Below are 24,459 nucleotides of genomic sequence, written 5' to 3' on the forward strand. Positions count from 1 at the left end.
GTAGTAAAGTGGGTCCTACCCATTCTCTGATGCCTTTCTATGCCACTGACTAGATCTGAATGTCTGTTGGAGGAGGTCTGACCAAAAACTTTTATTTTAATTCAACTAAGTACATGGCCATGATTTCACTTTGACGCCTCTTTCTAGACTCCATTGTTCATCTCCATCCCTTAATGACGTGCAAACGAGACCAAAGAACAGTTTATGAAGTTCAACCCTCTCAGCAATTCTCCATAATGTGCTACAAATTACAGTGGGCGTTGGTTTGAGGATGCACACGTTTTAATGGACAATATGTGGTTGCACTCAGACATACGGTACATTTGGGGTTGCAGCGGTGGGGTCCAGTCAAAAGAGCAGGGCTCAGCGGTCAGAAGCCACACCACAGGAGGGACGACACACCGACATTGGCACAACGCTTCACAGAAGTAATACAGAAAACATGTGCACTAGTAATGCCTTCACCATCTTTCTGTCTATCGCCAGGTTTTTCTAATCCCTTCCACAAACAATTCCACATGATAACACTAGAGGGCACTTGCTTTGCATTGTCAGTCCATCTGTAAAGCACATCCATACAGATTAGACAAGGCAAGACTTCAGGCCAGAGAACCTGTGGGGAGATTTTTAACTGTCTCATAAGTATATTTTTTTCTGTCTCAGCTTTTCTATAGGCATTGCTATGGCTACATCAACAGTATAGTTTTAAAATGTAAACGAAAAAGTAAACATATAAAATTAGATTCAGTGAAAATCTCTGCATATATAGCAACACAACAGAAAACTCATGGAAATTTGTTATGGTACACTCAGCCTTACCATGTTCATTTTTTCCCCCCTAGATGAATAACCGAACTTCAAGAAACAATACAACTTAAAACATCTGCTTTAACAATGTGTGGTACCGAGTGTCTGAGTGTCAATATGATGCTTCTCTTCAGAGCTCTGAAGTGGGCTGGCGTGTCAGCACTTCACAGCCGTATAAATGCCTGCTCAGCTGTCAGGGCTGAGGAGGATGCTTCTACCACCATGACTCATTCACCACAGAGGGTAGTACGGCTCGACAGAAGTAAGAATCACGAGCAGACAACAGCAGCACAAGAGTCTGGCTAAACAGGCTTTCAAAGCGAATGAACACTTCATCACTTAGGCCGTGGCTTACGAGGAGAGCATACATGTATAGCACATACACACTAGACAGTACACACACACACACACACACACACGCCATGGATGAGTTCACAGTTAAGGTTATAAAACACAACACCGGTGATACATGTGCAGATATTAACTGACAATCTTGAGATGTTTACTTTTTACTAACTTCAAAATACACAGGAATTTTTTTTTTCTCTTTCATTGAGATATTAACACCAAGCATAACATCACAAGTAAAAATCACTGGTACAGACATTGTACTTTTTAGTAGTGTGTGATATATTGTGTATAGTGTCAGTTGTAATTTGTAATTTGTCTTTTAAAATCCACAAAGAGGTTAACTGCGCTGGAATATACTTCCAGTATGGTCAAAGCTTTCCACCCGTCCACTGCGCACAACCATGTTGTTTGAAGAAGAGAAAAGGACACACAGTCCTGTCCAAAACCTGATCGATACCTGGCACCCATTCAAAGATATCACAGTATCAGAATACATATTATAACCAGCTACACAGAAATGCAATCGCCAACCCTGAGAACAGGACAGCATTATGCTCTATCCCAAGAGGGGAGTCCAGTTCCCAGACAAAGTATATTCTGGAACATCATGTCCTCTTAGAGAACCTACTTCCTACTATCACTATGGGTTTATCTAGAAAGTCCCTCACATTTTTAATCTGGCTTCCCACAGGCCAGCTGTGGTAGCCCCAGTCATGTTGCGCTCAACGTTCCTGAGAACCATACACGCATGACACACACACACACACACACACACACACACACACACACACAATGTCCTACTAAACACATCACTTATGGCTTTAGTGAATAGACAGAAGATTCCTAGGCTTCAAGCTACAGCTTGTCGTTTCTCATCACGCAGACATTCTTTTCCAGCTCTATCGGTCTGTTCATTAGTGTTATTCCTCCCAAACCATAGCACTGGCCAGTGCATTCGCACCATTCTTGTCTCTAAAAACTTCAACTAATTTGATCATTAGTAATGATAATATTGGGTGGTGTTGTGCAGCTGGAATGCAAAGAGATGGTTAGTCCCGTTAAACCAGTGTTGATGCCCCGTCTCCTCTCCCCTCCCCCGTCCAGATTCTGGTAGGTGCCACTTCTCTGCCTGGTACAGCTCAGCGCTAACGCTTCATAACCACCTGTTCATAAGCTCCGGCTCCGACCCTGCGAGAAAAACATACGAGTTTGCCAGGGTTAACCACACTAATACACACACACACACACATACACACACATGCCACAATACACGCCACGTTGACCGACCCTTGAATAACCTACACAGACATCTCAAGGGGACACACACCTGAGGCTGGATTATGAGAACACTGCCACCCTGCACACACATCATATTTTCACAACAATTCTCACCTGGTGGGTAAGTGATGGCTGCCAAGTGCTGTGCTTCCACCAGGTCCCACAAACAAGCGCAGTCCCTCCTCTGAAAAACCCACATACACACACACACATAGATTTATTACAAATATAAATGGTCTCAAGACTAGAATAATTAAGATTTTTTTTCTCTAGTTATAATATCTACATTCTGTTTAACAAATGACTAATGATGCAAACACTTGAGACTTGAGAATTCATGATGCTACGGATATAGAGGCAGCAGTAATTGTCAGATGTCTGGTGGACTTGTGGTTGCCATAGTTACCCTCTGTGCTGGAGTCGAGCATGCTGGGAGTGAAGTCCTGACTCTGGAGGATCTTTTCTACCACGTCGTCAGCATCTACTCGCGTGGCATCCATCCTCTTCAGCTGAGACTCCATGGAATCCTGCTTCAGTGGATGCCTGCGCACGCACACACACACACACACACGCGCACACACACGCGCACACACACACACACACACACACACACACACACACACACACACACACACACACACACACACACACACACACACACAAAAACACAAAAGTTAACGCATATGAACATACATGACACACAAAGACTTATACAAATATAATTCTGCATCCATTTCTCTTCAGCTAAGACCAAGTAAGATAGTACTTCATTGAATACAAAGTATTATTTACACACACACACACAGGAACAGAGCAGACAGACCTGTTGGCACCGCGGTCTGGCGTGCCTGGCTGCTGGGCTGGTTCGCTGGGCTCGGGGATGCTGGCGATCCCTGTGGAAGCGCTGCCCACGGAGGTGTTTCTGCGGTGGGACGTCTCGGACACGGACGAGGAGCGCGAGTGTCCTGTGCTGTACCCTACACACAGATAAAACCACTGTAATATGGCCTTTTAAAATGCCCTTTTTTTTGTTTTTGCTTGTTTGTGTTGACTTTGTAAAGTGACCTTGAGTCTGAGAAAGGCTCTATATAAATAAAACGTATTATTATTATTATTACGTTTGTATACTACACAGACTTGCACTCCTTTCACACATAGAGGCTGAGCACTAGTCAACCCTTCACATTCCACCATACAAAGACATACTGTACACACTTCACACTGCTCTATAGAGTGTAAAATCTCCAGGCTATGAGCACAGGAGGCGAGAGATGTTTAGTATACAATACACGATGTGAATAAACATCATATGAGTACGGACAGTGAGAGAGACAGAAGGATACAGGCCCTTTTCCATCATTTCGGTGATTTTAAATGACTGTGACCTACATTTGAGATTTAGAGCGTGATAAATTACTTTATAGTCAAATGAGGTCACCAACCAACTACCCACATAAAAACAAACATCCCTCCACCCAAATTAACACACACACACACACACACAATAAAAAACTAATATTACAGAAAAACAGCACCTTCCATAGACATATAAACACTAACACAGACAAAATGGTGCAGAGCTTTTCATTCTCAAGAGCATAACGGATTGAGGCATAACGGTGAAGTCCTTCTCAACTGTTGGCCCAGTCATGCTAGAATGATCTCACATCCTCACTGCTAAGCCCTTTCATAAAAGTAACTCTTCCTAATCAAATCTGGACATGGCCGAGAGCTTTCAATGATGCTGAAAACCATATTAAGTAGTGAGCAGGCAACAGAGAGATTCAGTTAGGAGTGCAGCCAAACATTCAGTCAGATCTCTCTGATATTTGATCTGTGAGAAAATGTTTCTTTGAAAGCCCTACACGGCAGACTGCCGGAGTTGCAGCAGGAGCTAGACGCACGCAGCTACGTATTTGTGCTAGATGGATAGATAGATAGAAAGATAGATAGATAGATACTTTATTGATCCCCAAGGGAACTGTGCTTACGCACAGTATAGAATTGCACAGTGTAGCAAAGAGCAGTGCAGCACAGCTAAGCAGGTAAGCGCACAGCTCAGCAATGCAGCTACCGAGGCGGAAAACAAGAGCACTTGCACAGACATTACATCAGTGTTAGGCAAAGAGGTATTATACCAGGCAACTGATTTGGTGGTTGTATGAGCATGTATGTCTGTCTCTCTCTCTCTCTCTCTCTCTCCCTGTGTGTGTGTGTGTGTGTGTGTGTGTGAGTGGGACCTCTACCTGATACTCTGGACTGCTGACTGGCGTAGCTGGAAGTCCGGGAGTGGCCACAGGCCCCCAGTTCCTCTGGGAGAGAGGCACACCTGCCTGCAGCCTCTGAGACAAGGGAGGGGAGAGCTACTGTCAGCCACTGTGACTGCTGCAACTGCGTGTCATGTATGAATCTAAGGGCATTACATCCATACGGATCTACACACCCACATCACATCTCCACACACTATACAAATGACCATGCTTTGTACATCTACTTAAAACTGAACTCTGTACTTAATGTAACTCAACCATAAACATACACAGCTATGTTTTTGTAAGTATCTTGGGGTACACAGCTTGTTTTAGTTAAAGGTAGAGTCAGCAGTACAGCGATCGTAAGGGATGAGCTACCTCTCTGGTGTGTTTTGTTTAGTCCTTGATTAAAATATAATGTATGTTGTTTTGGACAATAATGTATTATGTTTTGGCATCTGCAAAGAAATTTAAATATAAATATAAGCATAGACAACTGTAACGTCATGCGCTACTGCTGACTGCACCGTAAAGTTTTAAAGCTATGTCATGTTTTTTTGTTTTGTTATCTCTGTCATGTATGTAGCTATGTAAGCTTGGAAGCACCCAAGACCATCATTCAATCGTAACATTATTTTTGTTATAACTGTGAATCTTTAGGCTCCTTGTCACAATGTCACATCAACCCATCAGTGTGTTATACGTGTGTCTGTGTCAGGTCTATTTTGTGGGTCAATCTTAGTGTAGTGAAGGAAATACAATGCATGCTGTAATCAAAGGTTGCTATAGCAGCGAACTGCCTAGTTGAATTATATATTGCAGCAAGATGTCTCAGAGCCCTTAGGAAAAAAAGACATGAGAGAGAGAGAGAGAGAGACAGAGAGAGAGAGAGAGAGAGATGCAGCGACAGACAAACTGGATTAGGGTGGTGAGTCACAGCCATAAGGGGGACAGACAGACTTTCAAGTCTTACCTGTGATGGCCAAGTAAGGCTTCTGATTGTCGCCTCCTCTTCTTTCCTCCAGGAGGCGCTCTCCGTCTCCTTGGATACCTACTACTGTGGCGGTGGAAGGCGGCCTGCAAGGGATAAACATTGTTATATTGAACTATAGCCACCAAGGGATAATCTGTCTGCAGTATTATGCAAGGAATGAAGTTGTTTGTAGTTGATGAGAGACTTAAAAACATCATGTGAAAAAATAAACATCAGCCATTTTAAATAGATAGATAGATATATAGATAGATAGATACTTTATTGATCTCCAAGGGGAAATTCAAGACACACATTCAAATGACACCCAATGGCATGATTCCAAGCTTTTCTGAGGGCTGCTGTCCTTTCATTTAATTTAGCCTTTTTGCATTTGCTCAATGTATAATAATTACATCATTCAAATCTCAGCTTCTTCTTTCTAAATTCTAGGATATCTCCTGGTCAAGACATAAGGTGATGTAAGGTGAAATGAGATGGCTTTAGTGCTTCTCAGTTAGAGCTGCATAATATAAATCCCCGTCATAAGCCAGGTGTCCAGCCAAGTCTGATGCAAATTTGGAACATTTGAACACAAAACCCCCAATGGAAATGTTTGGAATTTGATATACAAATCTTTTCGTACTGAATTCATACAAAATCGGTTCATACTGAATAACCATATTGATTCTGTTTTTCTTATAATATATACACTGTTACTACACTGCACATATCTGTACATGTTGTTCATACATTGTTTATACTACATAGCCATATTTATTCTGCATTTCTGTCAGCACTTTCCTGCTTTTTTGCACTTCTGGTTAGACGCAAACTGCCTTTTGTTGTCTTTGTACTTGTACTCTGCACAATGACAATAAAGTTGAATCTAATCAAATCTAATCTAATTAAGGCTGAATTAAATCCTGATTCGCGCAGAGTAAACAGGTTAATAAAAATGTTTTTTTTTTTAATTGTATCAAATCCCCCCCCCCCCAAAAAAAACTGTGTGTTCCTGTTAAAGTTCTGATCTCACAGCTGTTTACAACCACTGCCTTAATAAGAAGAGTGTTTATTTTTTAATTTGCATCCCACAGCTGATGGAAATGTGCACAGCCTCGCCTTTCCTTTATTGGAATTTACATGAATGTGCTTGGAAACACAGCATGGATAGAAACACAGCTGAAGTCACAAGAGTCACTGTTATGGAAATGAATATCACAAATTACTATACATTAATGAACTATTATTAATTACTATATATTACTGAACTATTATTAATTGGAAAGTGGGACTGGAACGGCAGTCCAAAATGGCAGGTCAATATTTCAAACGGTTTGCCTGTGGCGTCCATTTGAATTTCGGGTTCCACGGCCCTAATTGACACATTGGAATTTCACATTTCATCTTTTGCCATTTTTGGAAGCCCATAACGTCTGTTATAATAATGGTAGAGGGCTGGAAACTGGTGTGGTAGTTCATTGTAGCCTCTACTACAAAATTCTGGAGGCAGAATCAACATTCCTTACTGTTTGGGTGAGAGGTGGGTCACCAAAGTCCTAAAAAATGTTGACGGCATGTGTGATTTTTCACTTTTTGGGTGGCCCTAGCACCACAATTAATGATCATATTTATTCTAAACAGGATTATTTGTTATATGTGGGAACCTTGCTCTTGCCTAAATGTATTTGAAGGGTATGGTACCACTGGTGGGGGTTTTATGGGGGTCCAAAAACCCTCTCCGGCAGAGGTGACTCTTGGAACCCCATATTTGGATCCCCAAATGACCATGTGGGCACTTGATGATACTAATGGGATTTATACCAGATAAAGATACATATTTGTTTTTTCTTTTAATGAAATACATTTTTTGACTATAAAGCTCCATAATATGAATTTTATTCCTCATAATGCACCATTTTGGACATTGTTTCCAGAAGTCTGGAATGTAGATCAGGGAGAATTTAGTGATGATAAAGCATGAAAATAGTGGAAATAACTTAGTATTGTCCTCAGTGATGGCAAACAATTAAATACTGAGACTGTCACGGATTATCCCCCTAATCCCCCATGAAAGAGACCCGCCATCAAACTTTTAAAGAACTAAATAACAAGAATGTTACATAGTGTAAGAACACTACAAATACAAGGGAGTTTTTCCTTGCCCCTGTCACTCTCCAAATAAAATTGAAAATTAAATTGAATAGTGTCTTTAACTATTATCCAGAAATTGTGGAAGCAGTGGCATTATTTTGTCATGGTCCTTTTGGTCAAGTTTGTATTGGCGAGCACTGCGTCCATAGATGTCTGGCACACTGACACAACAAATTATATGTTGGAATGGCACCCAACAGGGGATCTGTTTTTGGTCCGATGGCCATGTGAGGATGTTGTTGACACACTTCATGAATTTCACAAAAACATCACCATGTTCATCTGAACGTTCAACAATGTTTCCAATGAACCAGTCATCATCATAGATACAGGCAATGTATTTTCCTGGCTGGAAAATTGAGTTTTGTGGCTGATCTGACTGCGAGTGTTCTGCCTCCGGGTGTTCTGTATCCAAGTGTTCTGAATCCGATTGTTGTCCTGCATCGACATCTGTGAATATTGTATCCTGTGATATTATTTTTATCAGTATCTTATTTTTGGAAATTGGTACAAAGCAATGATGCGATCGTGTTCCACTGATCGTTTTGGCCGAGGCGTAACGTCTCTCCAATTCATGTTTCCTCGTGTTTTTTAATATCTTCTGCACTAACAAAGAAGAATGTAATGTTCTTAATGTTTTCTTTTGCCCATTGAAACATCCCTTTATTGGTGTCAGAATATGGTTTGTATCAGTGGCCTGCACACTTGCTCGTGCTGCAAGACGCTTCAGAGTTCCGCCGATTCAATCACATGGGCTTTTCCCATGCAAAGTTGCAAAAAAGCGACTTGCAGAAAACATTAAGAACATTACATTCTTCTTTGTTAGTGCGCCTCTGCCAAAATGATCAGTGGAACACGATTGCATCATTGCTTTATATCAATTTTGAAGTTTGATGGAGGGTCTCTTTCATGGGGGATAAGGGGTTAATCCGTGACAGTCTCAGTATTTAATTGTTTGCCATCACTGAGCATAATACTAAGTTATTTCCACTATTTTTTTTATACTTTATCATCACTAAATTCTCCCTGATCTACATTCCAGACTTCTGGAAACAATGTCCAAAATGGTGCATTATGAAGAATAAAATTCATATTATGGAGCTTCATATGGATTTGGCGTGGAATGACCCAAATCTGCAGCAACGGTGTGATGCCATCATACCAACATGAACCAAAATGTCTGTTTTTTTTAAAGCCACCTTTTCAAATCCAATAAAGACTAAAAAATTAAGGCTTTCCTATGCTGTCCTAGAAAAGTGTACCTACATTTCCTACAAGGAAATAATTTAGAAAATACGTGTAAGTATACTGTGTAACACTGAAAATGGTGCTGACTTCCAGGGGAGTTGAAAAACAAAGGCAGATGACTTTTCCAAGGTCATGTATGTACTGCGGCCATACTATGTTCAAGTGCATGGCTCGAATCCAACCTGTGATCATATCCTGATCTCAACCCATTACTACCATCTCTCTCTCCCACTTGCTTCCTGTCAATCTTCACTGTGCTATCAAAATAAAGGCAAAATTCCCAAAAATAGACAAGTTCTGCAAGAGGAGACGAAAATGACATCATCTGCTTCACCAATAACCTCATCATCACTAAATGATAACTGCACGTGTTCCTGCCCTTGCTGTACATAAGTATAAGTATATATCTATTCTTTTGATCCTGTGAGGGAAATTTGGTCTCACACTAATCCCGGCACAGTGAGCTGCCTGCTACAGCGGCGCTCGGGGAGCAGTGAGGGGTTAGGTGCCTGTAGATGGCTCAAAACTCAAAATCTTGATCATCACTAGTGATGACTAGAATTTCAACCCTTAGCAGAGAAGGTGACTTTGCCCTGTGCTGCATCTCTGTCGGGGCATAGAGGTCACGAGAGATCCCTGGTTGCAGGGAACTTCTGCCTCTTGGCGAGGAAGGCTGCAGCAACAGGATTGGATCTTTTGGACGATGTCCTCATCATCACAAAGGACAACATCCTCCTATAATAGAGAGGGGGTTAGCCCTTAACTGCTCCTCTAAGTTGGTAGAGAAGAGGGTCCTACTGGCAGTGGGTCACCGTCCTAGCTTTGCACTGATAGCCGGTAGAAGGCCCTGTTTGACTGAACAGCTGGCCGAGACGACTCAGAAGTCCCATTTCCTCTTCCTGCTGTGGTTACACATTTCCTTACTCATTTTTTAGAATGATGACGCATGGAAACAATAAGGAAAAATGTCAAAAGAGGAACCTCTAAAATTATACTGAATTTTTCATTTTGCAGAATAAAGGACTGTGTGGATACTGGTATCAATTTCATTACTAAGCAATAGCTAATCATTTACGTCAATGTTTTCATTGTTTATTAGTTTAATAAAAAAATAAAGACTATTACCGTACTTAAGTTTCTAAAATAAGTCCTTTGTTCACACGTAGAGCATTGTGCCAAAATTCAAAGAAATGTGCCAATGGAATCCAAGAGCCTCCATAATAAATGAAATTGTGACCACAGCTGCATAACCAAAACCATTCAACAATTCAGAACTTGTGTTTTCCATGTTCTGCTTTTTTGTGACATTACATTGTACTGATTGAGGGGGAGCTGTAGTGTAGCAGCAGCGATTCATAACGCATCACATTCGGGTCTAGTGCCCACAGGGAGTTTTGAGTCCATCCTGACTCCAGCTCATCGCTCGCCCACTCATTTCCTGTCTGATTTTCACTAGGAACCCAGATGAACCTTTTAGCAAATTTGAATAGGCTCCTTTCCAGACCAACCTGCAGAGCAAATTCAAATTTGCCAACAGGGTTGTCTAGGTTCACCCAGGCTGCACTATCCTGTCAAGAAAGGCTAAAAAGCCCAAAATATAATTTAAACAAAAAAAAAGAAGAATATTTTACTTCGATGTCGGCTCTTCCTATCATTGTGAAGCAGAATTCACCAAGTGTTCGATTGTTCACTCACTAATAGGGAACGTGAGCTGGGTTTAGACCATCGTGAGACAGGTTAGTTTTACCATACTGATGATGTGTTGTTGCAATGGTAATCCTGCTCAGTGCGAGAGGAACCGCAGGTTCAGACAGGACTTCGAACCACAGTTCGAAGGATTTAATATATCACATAGCATATATACTGTTGCCCCACACATCTCATTTACAGATTGACATACTGAAATAGCATCTTGAATTTCATACGCTGACATAGAACCGTTTCAGAGATTCCCAAGCTTTGAATTTTCTGGTTCAAGGTGATTGCGTGACACTCTGATATGTTTCTGTCCTACATATCTCACAATGCTAACAGAGATTTGTCCTGCTCATGCAGAAATTCAGTTCCCTCTTCACTTCCTCCTCACGGTCACAGAAATGCCAGGTTTTAGAGGGCTCTTCTCTAGCAGTGTTAAGCAGCTGTACACTGACACACTTACAATCAGTCATGCGTAGGAGACCACTGCTGTGTCAAACCCACACACACACATACACACAACCGAGCAGCTTGTCAGTGAATGTGTGTGTGCAGGTGGTGTGTGAACCTTCACAGATATAATATGCAAATTGCATTGAGCTGCTTCCTGGCAGAAAACACAGATTCCTCTCATGTTCTGAGGCCCCCTGCTGAACACTTCAGCAATGTTGAGCTCTCTGAGGCTAGGATGCAGTTTGCGTTCAACACCACAAAACAACAACAAACCCATTTGCACACCTGTGATTAATACACCTGGGCTTTTAAGTACAACGCCTGCTGTAATAGGCCATATCCATCTTGTTGTGGTTTAGATGTGTGGCAAAATAAAGGCACTGAACACTGACGCATTACAGAGGGCCATACAGATGGTGCGTTCATGAGCACCTGGGAAGTGGGAGAATTCTATAGTTTAGGGGGGGTACGTCACACCTGAACTGGGAACTTCGGGCTTTGAATTGGGAGCTTTGCGAAAGCCTCCAGGAGAATGTTTTGATGATAAAAAATGGACTTGTTCCATGCCCAAATAAGTCACTTCATTGTTTCTTTATGGTATACTCATAAGCTCAGGTGATTGTGATATTGAACAGTACTTCCCAAAGTACCTTTGAGTAACTACGTGATGTTAGCCTTCTGGCTAGCTAGTAGGGGTGTGAATCTCTCAAGTAAAAGACGATATGATTCACATCTAGATACATGGGCATGATTCGATACAAGAAAAGATACATGTTCATAAAAAACGATTCAGTACGATTCAATGCGATGCGATTCGATGCAATTCGATGCAGTTGAAGAATGGAAAGCATTCTGAAAGATTTTTTATCATTTGCTCAAGGTGCACATTCATTTTATTATCAATTATCATGGTCATGTCAATTAGGCAAAAACAAATGTGTGAATATGATTATCTAAACTGAGGTTTGTATCATATACTGTATTGAAATGAAAAAAAGAATAGTCTACATTTCAGTCAAACACAGCAGCCAAATACAACATAAAATATATAGATTTTATAGAGTTATATCTGATTGTTTTCAAGGAGCTGTAGCCTATTGTTGAGGTAAGACAATACCGAAATAAAATAAAACAGTGCTTAAGACAATCTTGGCCTTTTCTCATATAGCCTACAAGAATAAAATAGGCCTACATATCAATGAACTGGGCCTATTTTGTTCCAAGTCTGAGTGAATATGAACAAAATAGGCTAATAATAATTTGTGCATTGTTTTAACAGCAAGGGCCAAATTATTCTTTAACATTAAGGAAATCCCTTCATCAAACGTAAGGCTACTCTACAGACTATCCTTGCCGTTTAGGAATGCTATAGTAAGTGTTTAATTTCGCGCTGGATTTTGAAAAACAAGAGAGTAAAAACTGTCAAACAAATGACCGAGTGCGAGTTGTCACGTGCTTAAGTTGCAGTAGATGTATGGGTAATGAAGTCCTTTGACAACTTTGGGCAATGAATGTAGCCCAAAACGAACTGCATTACTAACAAATCCGTGGCACGTGTAGTTTCAAAACCGGAAGTGGGATGAACGTTCCAAAGTGGGGACCTTCCCCCTTCCCCTTCCCCGCCACATGAACGCACTAAGACAGACAGGGACACAACTCACGTTTTAAAACAGGGATCTCCAGACATCAACTGAGTGCCGATGATCACCTGAGAGAGGAAACACACCCACATAGACAGTCCAGTTCATTCAATGTGATAATTAATCAAAGCATTAATGCACTGACTGTTAAGACTCTGAGGCACACCTTCAGGATGGAGTTGTCCTGCCGTGTGTTTTTGGTGTCGTAGCCTTCCAACAGACACCTGCGTTTCGTGCTGCCAGAGCCGGCAAACTCAGCCAGATTCAAGTCCGCAAACCCCAACTGAAGCAGAAAATGAAAGAGGAAGGCAACTGACCATTTACCACACAGCATTTACAACCCAGAGACTGAAAACTGTCAACTGTCAAACTGAAATAGGAGGAAACACTTCTGCTAGTACCTTTGCATAGGTCTTCCCCCCTTTCAGCTCCTGTGGGAGAAAAACAGACGGACATTCATGAACAGTGATAAAGCACAGAGTAGGGATGACGTGTGTGTGTGTGTGTGTTTGTGTGTGTGTGTGTGTGTGTGTGTGTCGCACCTTCCTGACAGACACACGACAGATACAAGGGTCCAACATCCCAGTGCTGGCACTGGCACTCATTTTACAAGGGAAGGTGAACTTCTTCTTCCAGCGCACACAGTTAGCATGTACCGTTTCCCTGAAACACACACACACACACACACACAAACACAAACACAAACACACAAAGAACAAAGCACAAGTTAGTAGCATGTCTTTAAAGTACACAAAGAGACAGACAGGCACACACACACACGATTTCCTGTGCAATGCTCCAGGTGCTATATTATACAGTGTGCAGTGCAGGTGGGCAAAAATATGAAAACCATCTTGAGATGAAAGCATGGCATGTGCATTATGACCATTCAAAAGACTGGCCTCTGACACACAAATCATTCTAGTGGCAAAAACTGCTCAACCTCATGGAGAGAACCATTCACAAGTAATCACTACTCCTGTTCCATGAATGACATAATACACACTTCTCATTTTAATTCCATTCCCCCTCCAGCAAATCAAATCCTACCAGGTGATCCCATTGAATCAAAAACTCACAAACTCACACTCACTCACACACACACACACACAAGTCTTATCAAATCGGATTTTCTCTGAGGCTCAGTCATGAGATTAATGAAACACGCCACTAAAGTCTCATGCACAAATCAACCCTTCTGAGTAACACAACCAGAGCAAACTACAAGCAAACACACACACACAAACCATATTTCACTCCAACACCCATACACACCAGAAGGTCTGCCTGAGGACCATCTCACAACTGACTTCTGAAGAAGTTCCAAGAACTCCCGTTTCCATGGAAACACCATCACCACAGGCTAATCTGAAATTTCACTGGAACATGATGGGTGTTGCACAGAGCAAGGGAGATCAGATGGCCATTTAACTCGTGTGTTTCTATTCTACCACAATTCTTAACCTTCAGGATACAGGCAATATGCTCTCTGTCTATCTACCTATCTATAAACACACTCATACTCATATGAGAATGTGTGTGTGTGTGCATATTATTTGTTTTCACAGTAAATAGGGTCTGTGAACTGGACTGCTAACAAGCTTAGGTGTCATATCTGACACACAACTGTCTCTATTAATGGGCTCGTAACAATCATCAGCTTTCAGCACCTACAAATCCAAAGTATATATAACCCAGCGGGCTCTGGGTAATAGTAGGTCACAAGTATACTGCATGTAAGAGAGTTCACCTGTGCACTTGTGAAGGCCTTTATAATAGGCATTAGTGCTGAACCACACTTTAGATCAACCACTCCAACAATCTCACAGAGGCAAGAACGTGAGATCATCCATGTCAACAGCAGAGGTACACAAAGTGCTCTATTCTGCTGTAGACATGTAGGGTGAACTCATGATTCAGCTCGTACAAAGGTAGAGTGGTTTATTTGAATAGATTTAATGAATGAACAGGTACGTGATCGCGTGCTTGTGAGGTGGTGGAAGTGAGGAGTGGAAAGGTGTTGAGGGAAGTGAGTAGAGGATGTGTGAGCGTGTGGGGGCGAATCTGAGTGGGTGGGTGTGACTGAGGGGGAATGTATTTTCTGCTCACTTCACTTTTGGATAAATCTGGTCTTCCCCATGTCTGTGACAGGAGTCTCTTTTAACACAGCCCGGTGAGGTCATTTGTGTTGCCCCCATTTGACAGTACACCTGCACCACCGAATGCTTACACAACTGTGATTCTTATAGCACAATTTCTAAAACTATTAATACTTTTAGCAAAACCACTCACTGAGTTCGCAAAACTAAAAGCACAAACACTGCTTTGCACTCAGTTTGCAATTTTGTAACACACACTTTGCACAACTGTAGGCACAATTCACTGCACAACACTCTTTTTTTGCGGAACTGTAAACACAACTAATGCTTTACACTCAATTTCCAAATGATCAACACACTCCTAGCAAATCTATACACATGTATGGCTATTATTTTCACTATTTTGCCAACTCTCTGGCACACTTTCTCATGTGAAAACTGTTTTAGATAATTAGTTCACTTTGCAATCAGCCTAAGAACTATAAATAAGCCACAGGTAATGTACAATGGGTACAATGGAGGGAGCAGGAAGAGTGAGAAAAGTAAGAATTAGAGGAGGCTGAAGAATAGGACGTGGAGGTGAAGAAGGAGGAGGAAGAGGATGTGGAGGTGAAGAAGTGAGAGGGAGAGGATGACAGGGACAAGGAGGTGAAGTTAGAGGAAGAGGACAAGGAGGAGCATGAGGAGGGGGAAGAGGAAGGGTAAGAAGCAGGGCTCGAATTATCTTTTTGTCTTTAAGGGGGTCTCTCTATCTCATAAAAAGTTGGCACACCCCGCGCATAGCTTAACAAGGCGATACAATGAAATAGACTAGGCGTAAGTGGCGCTTTTGCGCAGTACAGTATATGCGCACGGTAGGCCTAGGCTTTACCTTGACGCACGCACACAACAGACATAGATAGCTAGATCATCAGACAACCATTGTAGGCTGCATTATGGGCCATCATTTTAGAATAGGTGAAGCGTAAGTTCAACAGCAAACAGGACTTTTCAGCACTTATCAAACCATGTAGGCTAGCACAATGAACGCCTATGCAAACAGACAAAACACTCACATCAAAGCAGGGTGACTTCTTCAGATTTGCGAGTGCTGTCAAATCGATACGGTTTGCTCATATAGTCTAGTGGTGTGGTGGTGAAGTGTCATACTGTGTTCAAGAGCGTAGTGTAGGTCTACGTCCCGTAGTAGCCTATATTTTAATTTAACGTCTTTAATGGTAAGAGATCGCACAGGGATGGATAATGAGCGGTTGTTTAAGATTAAATTGCAATGCCAGACACCTTCAGATATGAGAGACCCCCTCAGGTTTTTGACTTTGTTGCTTTCATGGGAGCCAGTCCTCGCTCTATGGGAGCTCGGCTCCCTCTGGCTCCCACGTAATTCGAGCCCTGGTAAGAAGAGAAAGAAATAGCCGTTTTGGAGGCAAAAAAAAATCAGTCTACATGTGGGGATATTGTCATGTCAGGCCTGGATACGGCATTCCAGAATATATTTTCTCCGGTGCCTTGGACTAGGACATCGCAGGTGATGTAGACGAAACATTGTGTGCTTACTATTGTTATGGCTTGTGTTTACTGTTTGATACGAAAACACCATTTTTACGAAGGTGTGAAGAGTTAAGGTGTGTTGGCAAGAGAACTACAATGTTTTGCTGATTGGGTGAAATGTTTTCCTATTTGTGTGAAGAGTTTTGCAAAAAAAGCCATAGTTACAAAAAATGTGCTTAAGCAATCAGAAAAAACTGTAAGTGAACGGCAGACCTATCAGTAGCCTGCAATAGTGCATTTTCTGCTATGCAAATCATCCTCCTCATAGTATTAAATCTCCAAAATGTTTATAAAGGCTGACGCAAACATGTTTTTGTTTTAATTAAATTCTACTGTGGTTGCTAAAACAGCTCTTCCTACGGAGACACAAACATCTCACACAGATATTTTAAATGACTCAGAGGGTGGAGCAGACTAGGGTATTGTCGTAAAACCTTTTTAAATTAAACTCCAAACCTCGCTCTTGCTTCATCGTGACTGTGCGCCCTCCTCCCACGCCGGCCGACCCATTGGCAGACCCATGTGGGGGGGAGGGGGGTGGGGGGAGCCCTGTACCCTGCCCCATCTGGGCACCAGACTACCCATCACGCACCGTGGGCCACGCGGGCAGTCATGCAGGGAAAGGGTGTGTGGAGTGGGTGAGAAAAATTGCATGTGTGAGGACCTGGACCTGGCTGATATAAGGGTGGGATAACTCACCAAGTGGTTAGTGGTGTTCGTTAATTATTAAAAACAAATATATCGGCGCAATGTATGATTTCCAGCCGTGTTATTTGCTATTGTGGAACTATTTTTTCAGACACCTCACAACCGCATATAAACTTCCGCTCAATATTTGAGCCTGAAGTAAAAGGTCTTGCGGAAAGACTGCAACCAAATGTAAACAGCCTCCGTTTCCGTTTCTGGTGGCACAGTAATATCAACGTGCAATGAGTCTTCCAACAGAAATCAATGGGATTTTACAAAATGCCAAATAAAACACGACAGAAACTGTATTTCGCTACGCTACTTGTTTTGGAACGAACACCACTAACCACTCGGTGAGTTGCACAGTTTTGAAAACGAACGTTAAGTGTTGTTTTAAGCACGTTTGTGCATGCCCATAGGCAGCCACTCTGAAGTAGTCAAAGGCGATTCAAAACGAGTCAGAAAAGTCGAGACAGGACCCATCGGCAAAATGTTGGTGTCCACCACTAGTTCATCAAAAACAAACCAGAAAAGGGACTCAAAGTGCTAAATACCGGAATTATCCTTTAAGCTTTTTTTAAATTGGCAAAAGTTTGATCAACTATCCAACTAGCTCTGCTGGTGGGAAAATGCATGGGACTCATGAGTTGTAGCGCTATCCTATTGCGTGCAGAGGAAATTTGAAAGACAACCGTTTATCCCGCCCATCGGATTGAGCACTGCCAATGGTAAGTTCCCAGACCCTACATCTTGATGTGGGTCTGGCTCGTCAGGCTACAACACTGTAGGAAATGATGTGAAATGAGCAAGACCTTCTTGTCGGAGAACTAAATCAGAAGAAACCACAGTGGTTGTGTGATCTCAATTACTGATTGTTGAGATTTCCCCAAGCCTATATGTGGTGGAAGATGGTTAGAAGCAACTGCATATGTTCCATTTCTAGCCTTATCATCAGCGCAGAGGACCATTATAACCCAGCAAGGTGTCTTTAGCAATGATTGGTGGGATATCTCTATGATAGAGATATAGGATCTAGACTTCAGTCGGCCACTAGAGGCCTGAACAGCACCTTCTGATAGAGAGCTGGGGGCTTCCACTTATCTGCCGAAGCATCTGTGCATTTCTGCTTCCCTGCGTCCCATACTGGGTCATGTGACTCACAGTGAGGGCCCTTTACACACTCCGCTGGTCCTCATCTGACCTCTCCATGGCCTGACACCGAGACAAGAAGCCAACCCTTTTCGCTGCACTGGTGAGGGCTTCCAGCGTGAGGGGCAATGATCATTATAGCACCCAAGCACACCACACCACTAGCAAGGGAAGGGAAAAAAAAAAAAAAAAAACCTGAACCGTCACAGATAATCAGCATCCAGGATGGGCGACTATAAAAATAAAAAAAGAGAGCTTGCACTATGTAGGCTACCCGTTGCCATGGTGACCTCGAGCGAGAAACGAGCAGGGTAAAAAACTGTGGATTACTCTCATCTCGTCCGTACACTCATGCACAGAGCTGACGCACACGCACACACAGTCTACTTTTACAGTCATTTACCAGGAAACAACATTTACCAGGAAACAACATCTGCTATTTTCCATTGAAGACAACCCAGTTACACTGAGCTGAGCGACAAGGGGCGAGCTTGAGAGGCTGGGGAAAGGGAGCAGAGAAAGAGTCGTGACAGACAGAGTTCTCTCTGTGGTTCTGCCACAAGTGGCCCATTGTTGGTGGACCTTGAGACAGACTTCATCCAGCTGGTGGCAATATGAATTACAGCATTCTGCTCTGAACCAGCACCTTTAAACCACATGCCCAAACAACCATCACCAGCCGCACTGCAGATATGACAAATAATACCACTGTTGACTCTCTCTCTCTCGCTCTCTGTTTGCGTGTGTATGTGTATGTGTGTGTGAACGAATGAGTGTAGAGCAATATTTGTGCATTTAAGTGCAACATCTGGGGTGAGATAAATGGCTTAAAGCAAGCCTCTCTAGCCTCATGTCACTGCCTTCAGCTAATGGTGAGCACGGATGTCCCCAACCATCCCTGGCCCAACACAGTAGGCATCCTGTTTCCACGGCAACACTATATTTAGAGCTTTGAAAGTGGAGTTGCCTGCACAAATAACACACGCAAGTTCGCACACACACACACACACACACTCGCACAGCCCCCAGAAAAGTGAACTGAAAATATCCCACGCAGTGTGCATCAATAGCAGACGGCATGCGGAGGACCAATGCGCAGTGCTCCCTGAAGTGACCACAGGTCAGGAGCCATCTCCAGCTGGGCCACTCAAAGGTGGAGCGACAGAGCAGGGTGTCCTTTAAAGGTCATGGACTCTCACTGTCTGCAGGGCTCCAGTTGAGTACTACCCAGGGTGATAACAAAAAGAATAATGGGTCGTCCATCAGTGAAGCTCAGCAAAAAAAAAAAAAAAAATACAAAAGAAAATGTAGTGAAACAGAACACATGTCCCTCAGCCCAGGCCAAACCTGAATGAGCTCCACCTTCCAATTAATGAAATCTTCAAAATGATAGCCCATTCAATCAATCAAAAAATAATAAAGAAATTGGGATATTAAGATAATATATGATTCTGTATATATGTCACTGTACACACATCCAGAAAATCAGGTGCACTCAAGAACTGGGCTCAGTATAGAGTAAAATAGATCATAACATAAGTGGGTGAATGAAGAATTTTATTCTTCATAATGCACCATTTTGGACATTGTTTCCAGAAGTCTGGAATGTAGATCAGGGAGAATTTAGTGATGATAAAGCATGAAAATACTGGTTAATCTGTGACAGCATCTCAGTATTTAATTGTTTACCATCACTGAGCATAATACTAAGTTATTTCCACTATTTTCATGCTTTATCATCACTAAATTCTCCCTGATTTACATTCCAGACTTCTGGAAACAATGTGCAATATGAAGAATAAAATTCATATTATGGAGCTTCATAGTCAAAAATGTTATTTCATTAAAAGAAAGAACAAAACATGGTCATTTGGGGGTCCAAATATGGGGTTCCAAAAAAGTCACCTTTGCCGGAGAGGGTTTTTGGACCCCCATAAAACCCCCATCAGTGGTACCATAACCCTCAAATTAATTTTGGCAAGAGCAAAGTTCCCAAATATAACAAATAATCCTGTTTAGAATAAATATGATCATTAATCGTGGTGCTACGGCCACCCAAAAAGTGAAAAATCACACATGCTGTCAACATCTTTTAGGACTTTGGTGACCCACCTCTCCTCCAAACAGTAAGGAATGTTGATTCTGCCTCCTGAATTGTGTAGTACAGGCTACAATGACCTACCACACCAGTTTCCAGCCCTCTACCACTATTAGAACAGACATTATGGGCTTCCAAAAATGGCAAAGGATGAAATGTGAAATTCCAATGTGTCAATTAGGGCCGTGGCACCCGAATTTCAAATGGACGCCACGGGCAAACCGTTTAAGATATTGATCTGAAACTTCAGATTCCTCAGTTTGGTAACATAAGGCATATTTTCACCGCTTTTCAGCAAAATCTGAGAGGTGTCATGTACATGGGTGGCTGAGTTGACGTGGAATGACCCAAGTAATAAATAGATACTAAAAACTCTTCCTCCATTTGCTCATCCTCCCATTTTCACACCACACATACATTTGTATCTCACAGTCATTCATGTCAACGTATGCCGTCAAAAAGAGAATTATTGTGATGCGTTTACAACTATACTTAGAGACTTGCACATAACTTCATCTCCATCAGAGGAATCTGGGAATCTCATTTCACAACCATAGTAACTGGTCCAATTATGACATCATCTGCCTCCAGCTCCGCAGCAAAACCCAAGGAGGATCCCACTGACTCATCACTAAACTATTGAACATGTGCGTCTGAGTGTCCATATATATGTGTGTGTGTTTATGTATGTCCCAAAGCGAGAGCTTTCACCACTTTCCCCTACTGTTTCACTGAACACCCTACTTCTTGCACAGGTGTTTGATGTACAACTCAATGTGAATGTGTGTGTGTCTTATTAATAATGTTTGAGATTCTTCCAGATAGCTAGGCCTATATACAAGATCATTCTGGTGGATACTGCTTCAGTTCTACTCTGTTAAAACTCCAAAACCTGCACTAGCCAGCATGCCGGTCTGCAGTGGAGGAGACTTTTAACTTCATTTTCTGGACAAACTTTTCTTTCACTTTCCAGAGTTTTCTGCTTACTCACTCTGACTGGAGCCATATTAAGTCCAGCTGACCAATAACAGCACTATAGTGCAAGCTAGGGGAATATTAAATCATAAGCGTGTTTGATATTGGGAACAGATGGTGAGTGACTCGAAACACACACGGCACTTTATACCAGTACAAATCAAATCACTTTATAACAGTACAAATCAAATCAATCAAAGACAGGTTCATGACGCCACAAATATTAATTGAACAGAGGTATTCGGGTATTCACAATCCTCATGTCTAAACCTTGTCAATAAACAAACCACATGCCGCAGAGGTTCAACACTACGTACATAACTCTTTCATGCTTTCACAACTGCACGCAGCCATGCATTGCTGCGTCTCCCTCGCATACAGTAAAAGCAGAGAGGGTTAAATCGGAGCTAGTAATGGTAAAGGATCTTTGGTAAAAGCATGCAGGCAGAGACCCTACGGGCTAATATGCTCCGTGAGGGGGCGTAACCGAATGCAATACTCCTATGCCTGTCTACCATTCCCTCATAACACGAAATTGAATAACAGACCAGACAAATCATCTTTGGGTGTGCGTGTGTGTAATCCCAGCTAGCACCTAATCAGCACACAAATGGCTGTCAATGAGGATAAAACGTTAGAGCTATTACACTAACATTACAGCAAATCATCGTCAACGCATAAAAATGTATCGCATAAAAAGCTAAATCGTTCATCGTAACCTTACGTTACTGACAGTCTGCCCTAAAGAGATCATCAGAAAACGATATCAGCTGTTCAAGCAGCAGCAGATTTTCAACTCCTCCCAGCTGTGACTTATTTTTTCGATAGACTGGATTGCTCAAAAAACTCTTTAAATGACCTCTTATTGATTAAAGACTATTGTGATGTGAAAACATTGTATTGCCTACAACCGAAAGCTAACGTTACAGCACAGAAAGTCCAATCTCACCGCGAGGATTCTTCGGAGAAGCCGCCGTCCAGCAGTCGGACTTTACAGAAAAGCACACCGTTGACGAAGGGAACGGAGGACAGCTCATCCAGCTCAAAGTCCACTTTAAACTTAAATTTCTTTTTCTTCATCATGATTTCGGCCTCACTGTTCACCCGCTGTCGATACGGATCCTTCTGACTGCAATTCGGTGGTACGGCGCCAAAAATCTTCACCAAATCATCGCTGCTACATTGTGATAGCGACGGATGATGTTGCGTGGCTAGTCAGTCCACTAGCCCAGTTAGCTAGCGACTGCTGAAATCTCACACAAGTCCCCCCTCATTGCTGGCAAACACTTAAAACAGGACATAACATGTTACCCCTGGCGACCAAAAAGCCGCTTTAACCTTAACCGGGTGGTCATCGGTTACAAAAAAATGTAAACCTGTCCTTGTCACGAATTCAGCGATGTTGCTACGACGACTTCAGGGCAAAAGCCTCTCCTCCCACTCTGCACAGCACAGCGACGCACTGTGTGTGTGTACCATACGGGTGTGACACGAGTCTGTTCAGCATTTCGAACCTAGTGGACACAAGGAGAAACGCAAGTACGACTGGCAATGTTCGCTAAGATCGGTTTCGCCCAGAGCCCAGTTATTCAAAAAGATTCATCTGGATCAGAATGATCCGGATTTGGAAATCCCATGTTTTACTATACCATATGATCAGATAATCAATTTTACTTTTATGCCGGATTTTGTGTTTCAAAGGGATTTTTGATATGTAATTCTGTATGTTGAAAAGGAGATATGATTTTGAATTGAAACATTTCACCAAATGAGCATTTAAATATTTCACCACATTAACACCAAACTTCACAGGTTATTAGATGTGATGAATATGATATCCACATGTGCAAAATGGTAGTCTGCCACAGTACCATCATCTGGTAACAGAAAGAATGGATTTTTTTACTGATTTGTTTTGCAGGTCTTTGCTATAGGCTACAATTCCTACAGTAGATGCCTCATAATATTTATTTCAGGGTTAGGGTTATAATCACAGGTGTCCTGATTTCATATTACATTTTTTCTAAATTGCTAAAACACAAAACACCATTCTGTGAACCAAATCAAATACTCAGTTGCCTGAACACATTTATTTATTATGACCACCGCTAGCATAGCGGTCATGTAGGAGTTGTTAAGTTGTTGGGTTTTTTTCTTTCGTAAATTATTACACGTTTCCTGGGACACCGAAACACCAGGGCACATGAAACTTGGTGGGCATGTAGCCCCACTACTGTAGCCTAGACTTTTATGGAAAATAAGCCTTTGCCCCCCCCTGCACTGGGTCCCCCCGAAATGGTATGGTATGTACCGTAAAAGATTTAAAAACCCTGTAGCCTAGTTTGAGACCAGCATAACCGTTGAAGTGCCAAGTGAGTGGGCGGAAATAGGGCACATACCAGCCCAGTACCAAACTCCGAGCATGCACTGTAAACAAAATCGGATATTTTATGCAGTAAAAGCCTTAGAATCTGGTCGGCAGAAGCAGCTTTCAGCACAAAATTACAACATTTTCTCTGAAATAGAGAATCAAATACTGAATAAAAACAAAAATTGTGTTTTTATGTCATCTCATAAATTTTTTCTCTCTATTTATGAGGCTCTTGCGGCCCACCATTGGGAACCACTGGCTTAGACCAAGTGTGTACTTTTACATTGAGTACCCTCGTACAGTTCTTGCCCCTTTATTTCCCATTTCTAGTTATTATCGAAGAACTATTTTCAGTGTGCCAATGAAAAGTATAGCCTATGACCACCAACCACATACCTATGCCTCTTTGGCAAGCAATGGAAGAGGCATGCAGAGACATTGAGGTAGGGTTAGTTCAAGGGTGGATATGGCACACAAGGTGATATTTTCCACGTTGCCTAGCCCGAGAGGACCCCCACCCCCCCCAGCCACACACACATGCAAGAAAATAAATGTGTTTTTTTTCAGTAATTGTTTTTTTCTTTTACTTTTGTTTTGTTGCTACATTTTTTATTTTTTTAGAGTACATTCACTTACAGTATTGCATTGATTAAAGTGTGATTCTATTTTCCTTTATTTATGTAA

General features: G+C 42.0%; 1 protein-coding gene across 2 annotated transcripts; it reads right to left on the reverse strand.

Moving 5' to 3' along the window:
* Nucleotides 1–264: 264 nt before the first annotated feature.
* On the reverse strand, nt 265–22,858 carry fam102bb (family with sequence similarity 102 member Bb). 2 transcript variants are annotated; one of them, XM_076278911.1, is made up of 11 exons: nt 22,354–22,858; nt 13,391–13,511; nt 13,250–13,279; nt 13,015–13,131; nt 12,870–12,916; nt 5,662–5,765; nt 4,683–4,778; nt 3,260–3,413; nt 2,843–2,979; nt 2,551–2,620; nt 265–2,346 (listed from the first exon to the last, which is right to left on the reverse strand). In XM_076278911.1, the coding sequence occupies exons 1-11, from the start codon at nt 22,485–22,487 to the stop codon at nt 2,304–2,306; spliced, it is 1,053 nt and encodes a 350-aa protein (XP_076135026.1). In that variant the 5' UTR covers nt 22,488–22,858; the 3' UTR covers nt 265–2,303. The 2 variants fall into 2 exon arrangements, with proteins under 2 accessions (XP_076135026.1, XP_076135027.1); XM_076278912.1 differs by lacking the exon at nt 4,683–4,778.
* Between the last annotated feature and the right edge of the window lie 1,601 nt (nt 22,859–24,459).

The sequence above is a fragment of the Alosa pseudoharengus genome, unplaced genomic scaffold, assembly GCF_046254945.1.
Source record: "Alosa pseudoharengus isolate Yale_2024_CS ecotype anadromous, Long Island Sound unplaced genomic scaffold, YU_APseudo_1.1 YU_APseudo_1.1_scf_11, whole genome shotgun sequence".
NCBI lineage: Eukaryota > Metazoa > Chordata > Actinopteri > Clupeiformes > Clupeidae > Alosa > Alosa pseudoharengus.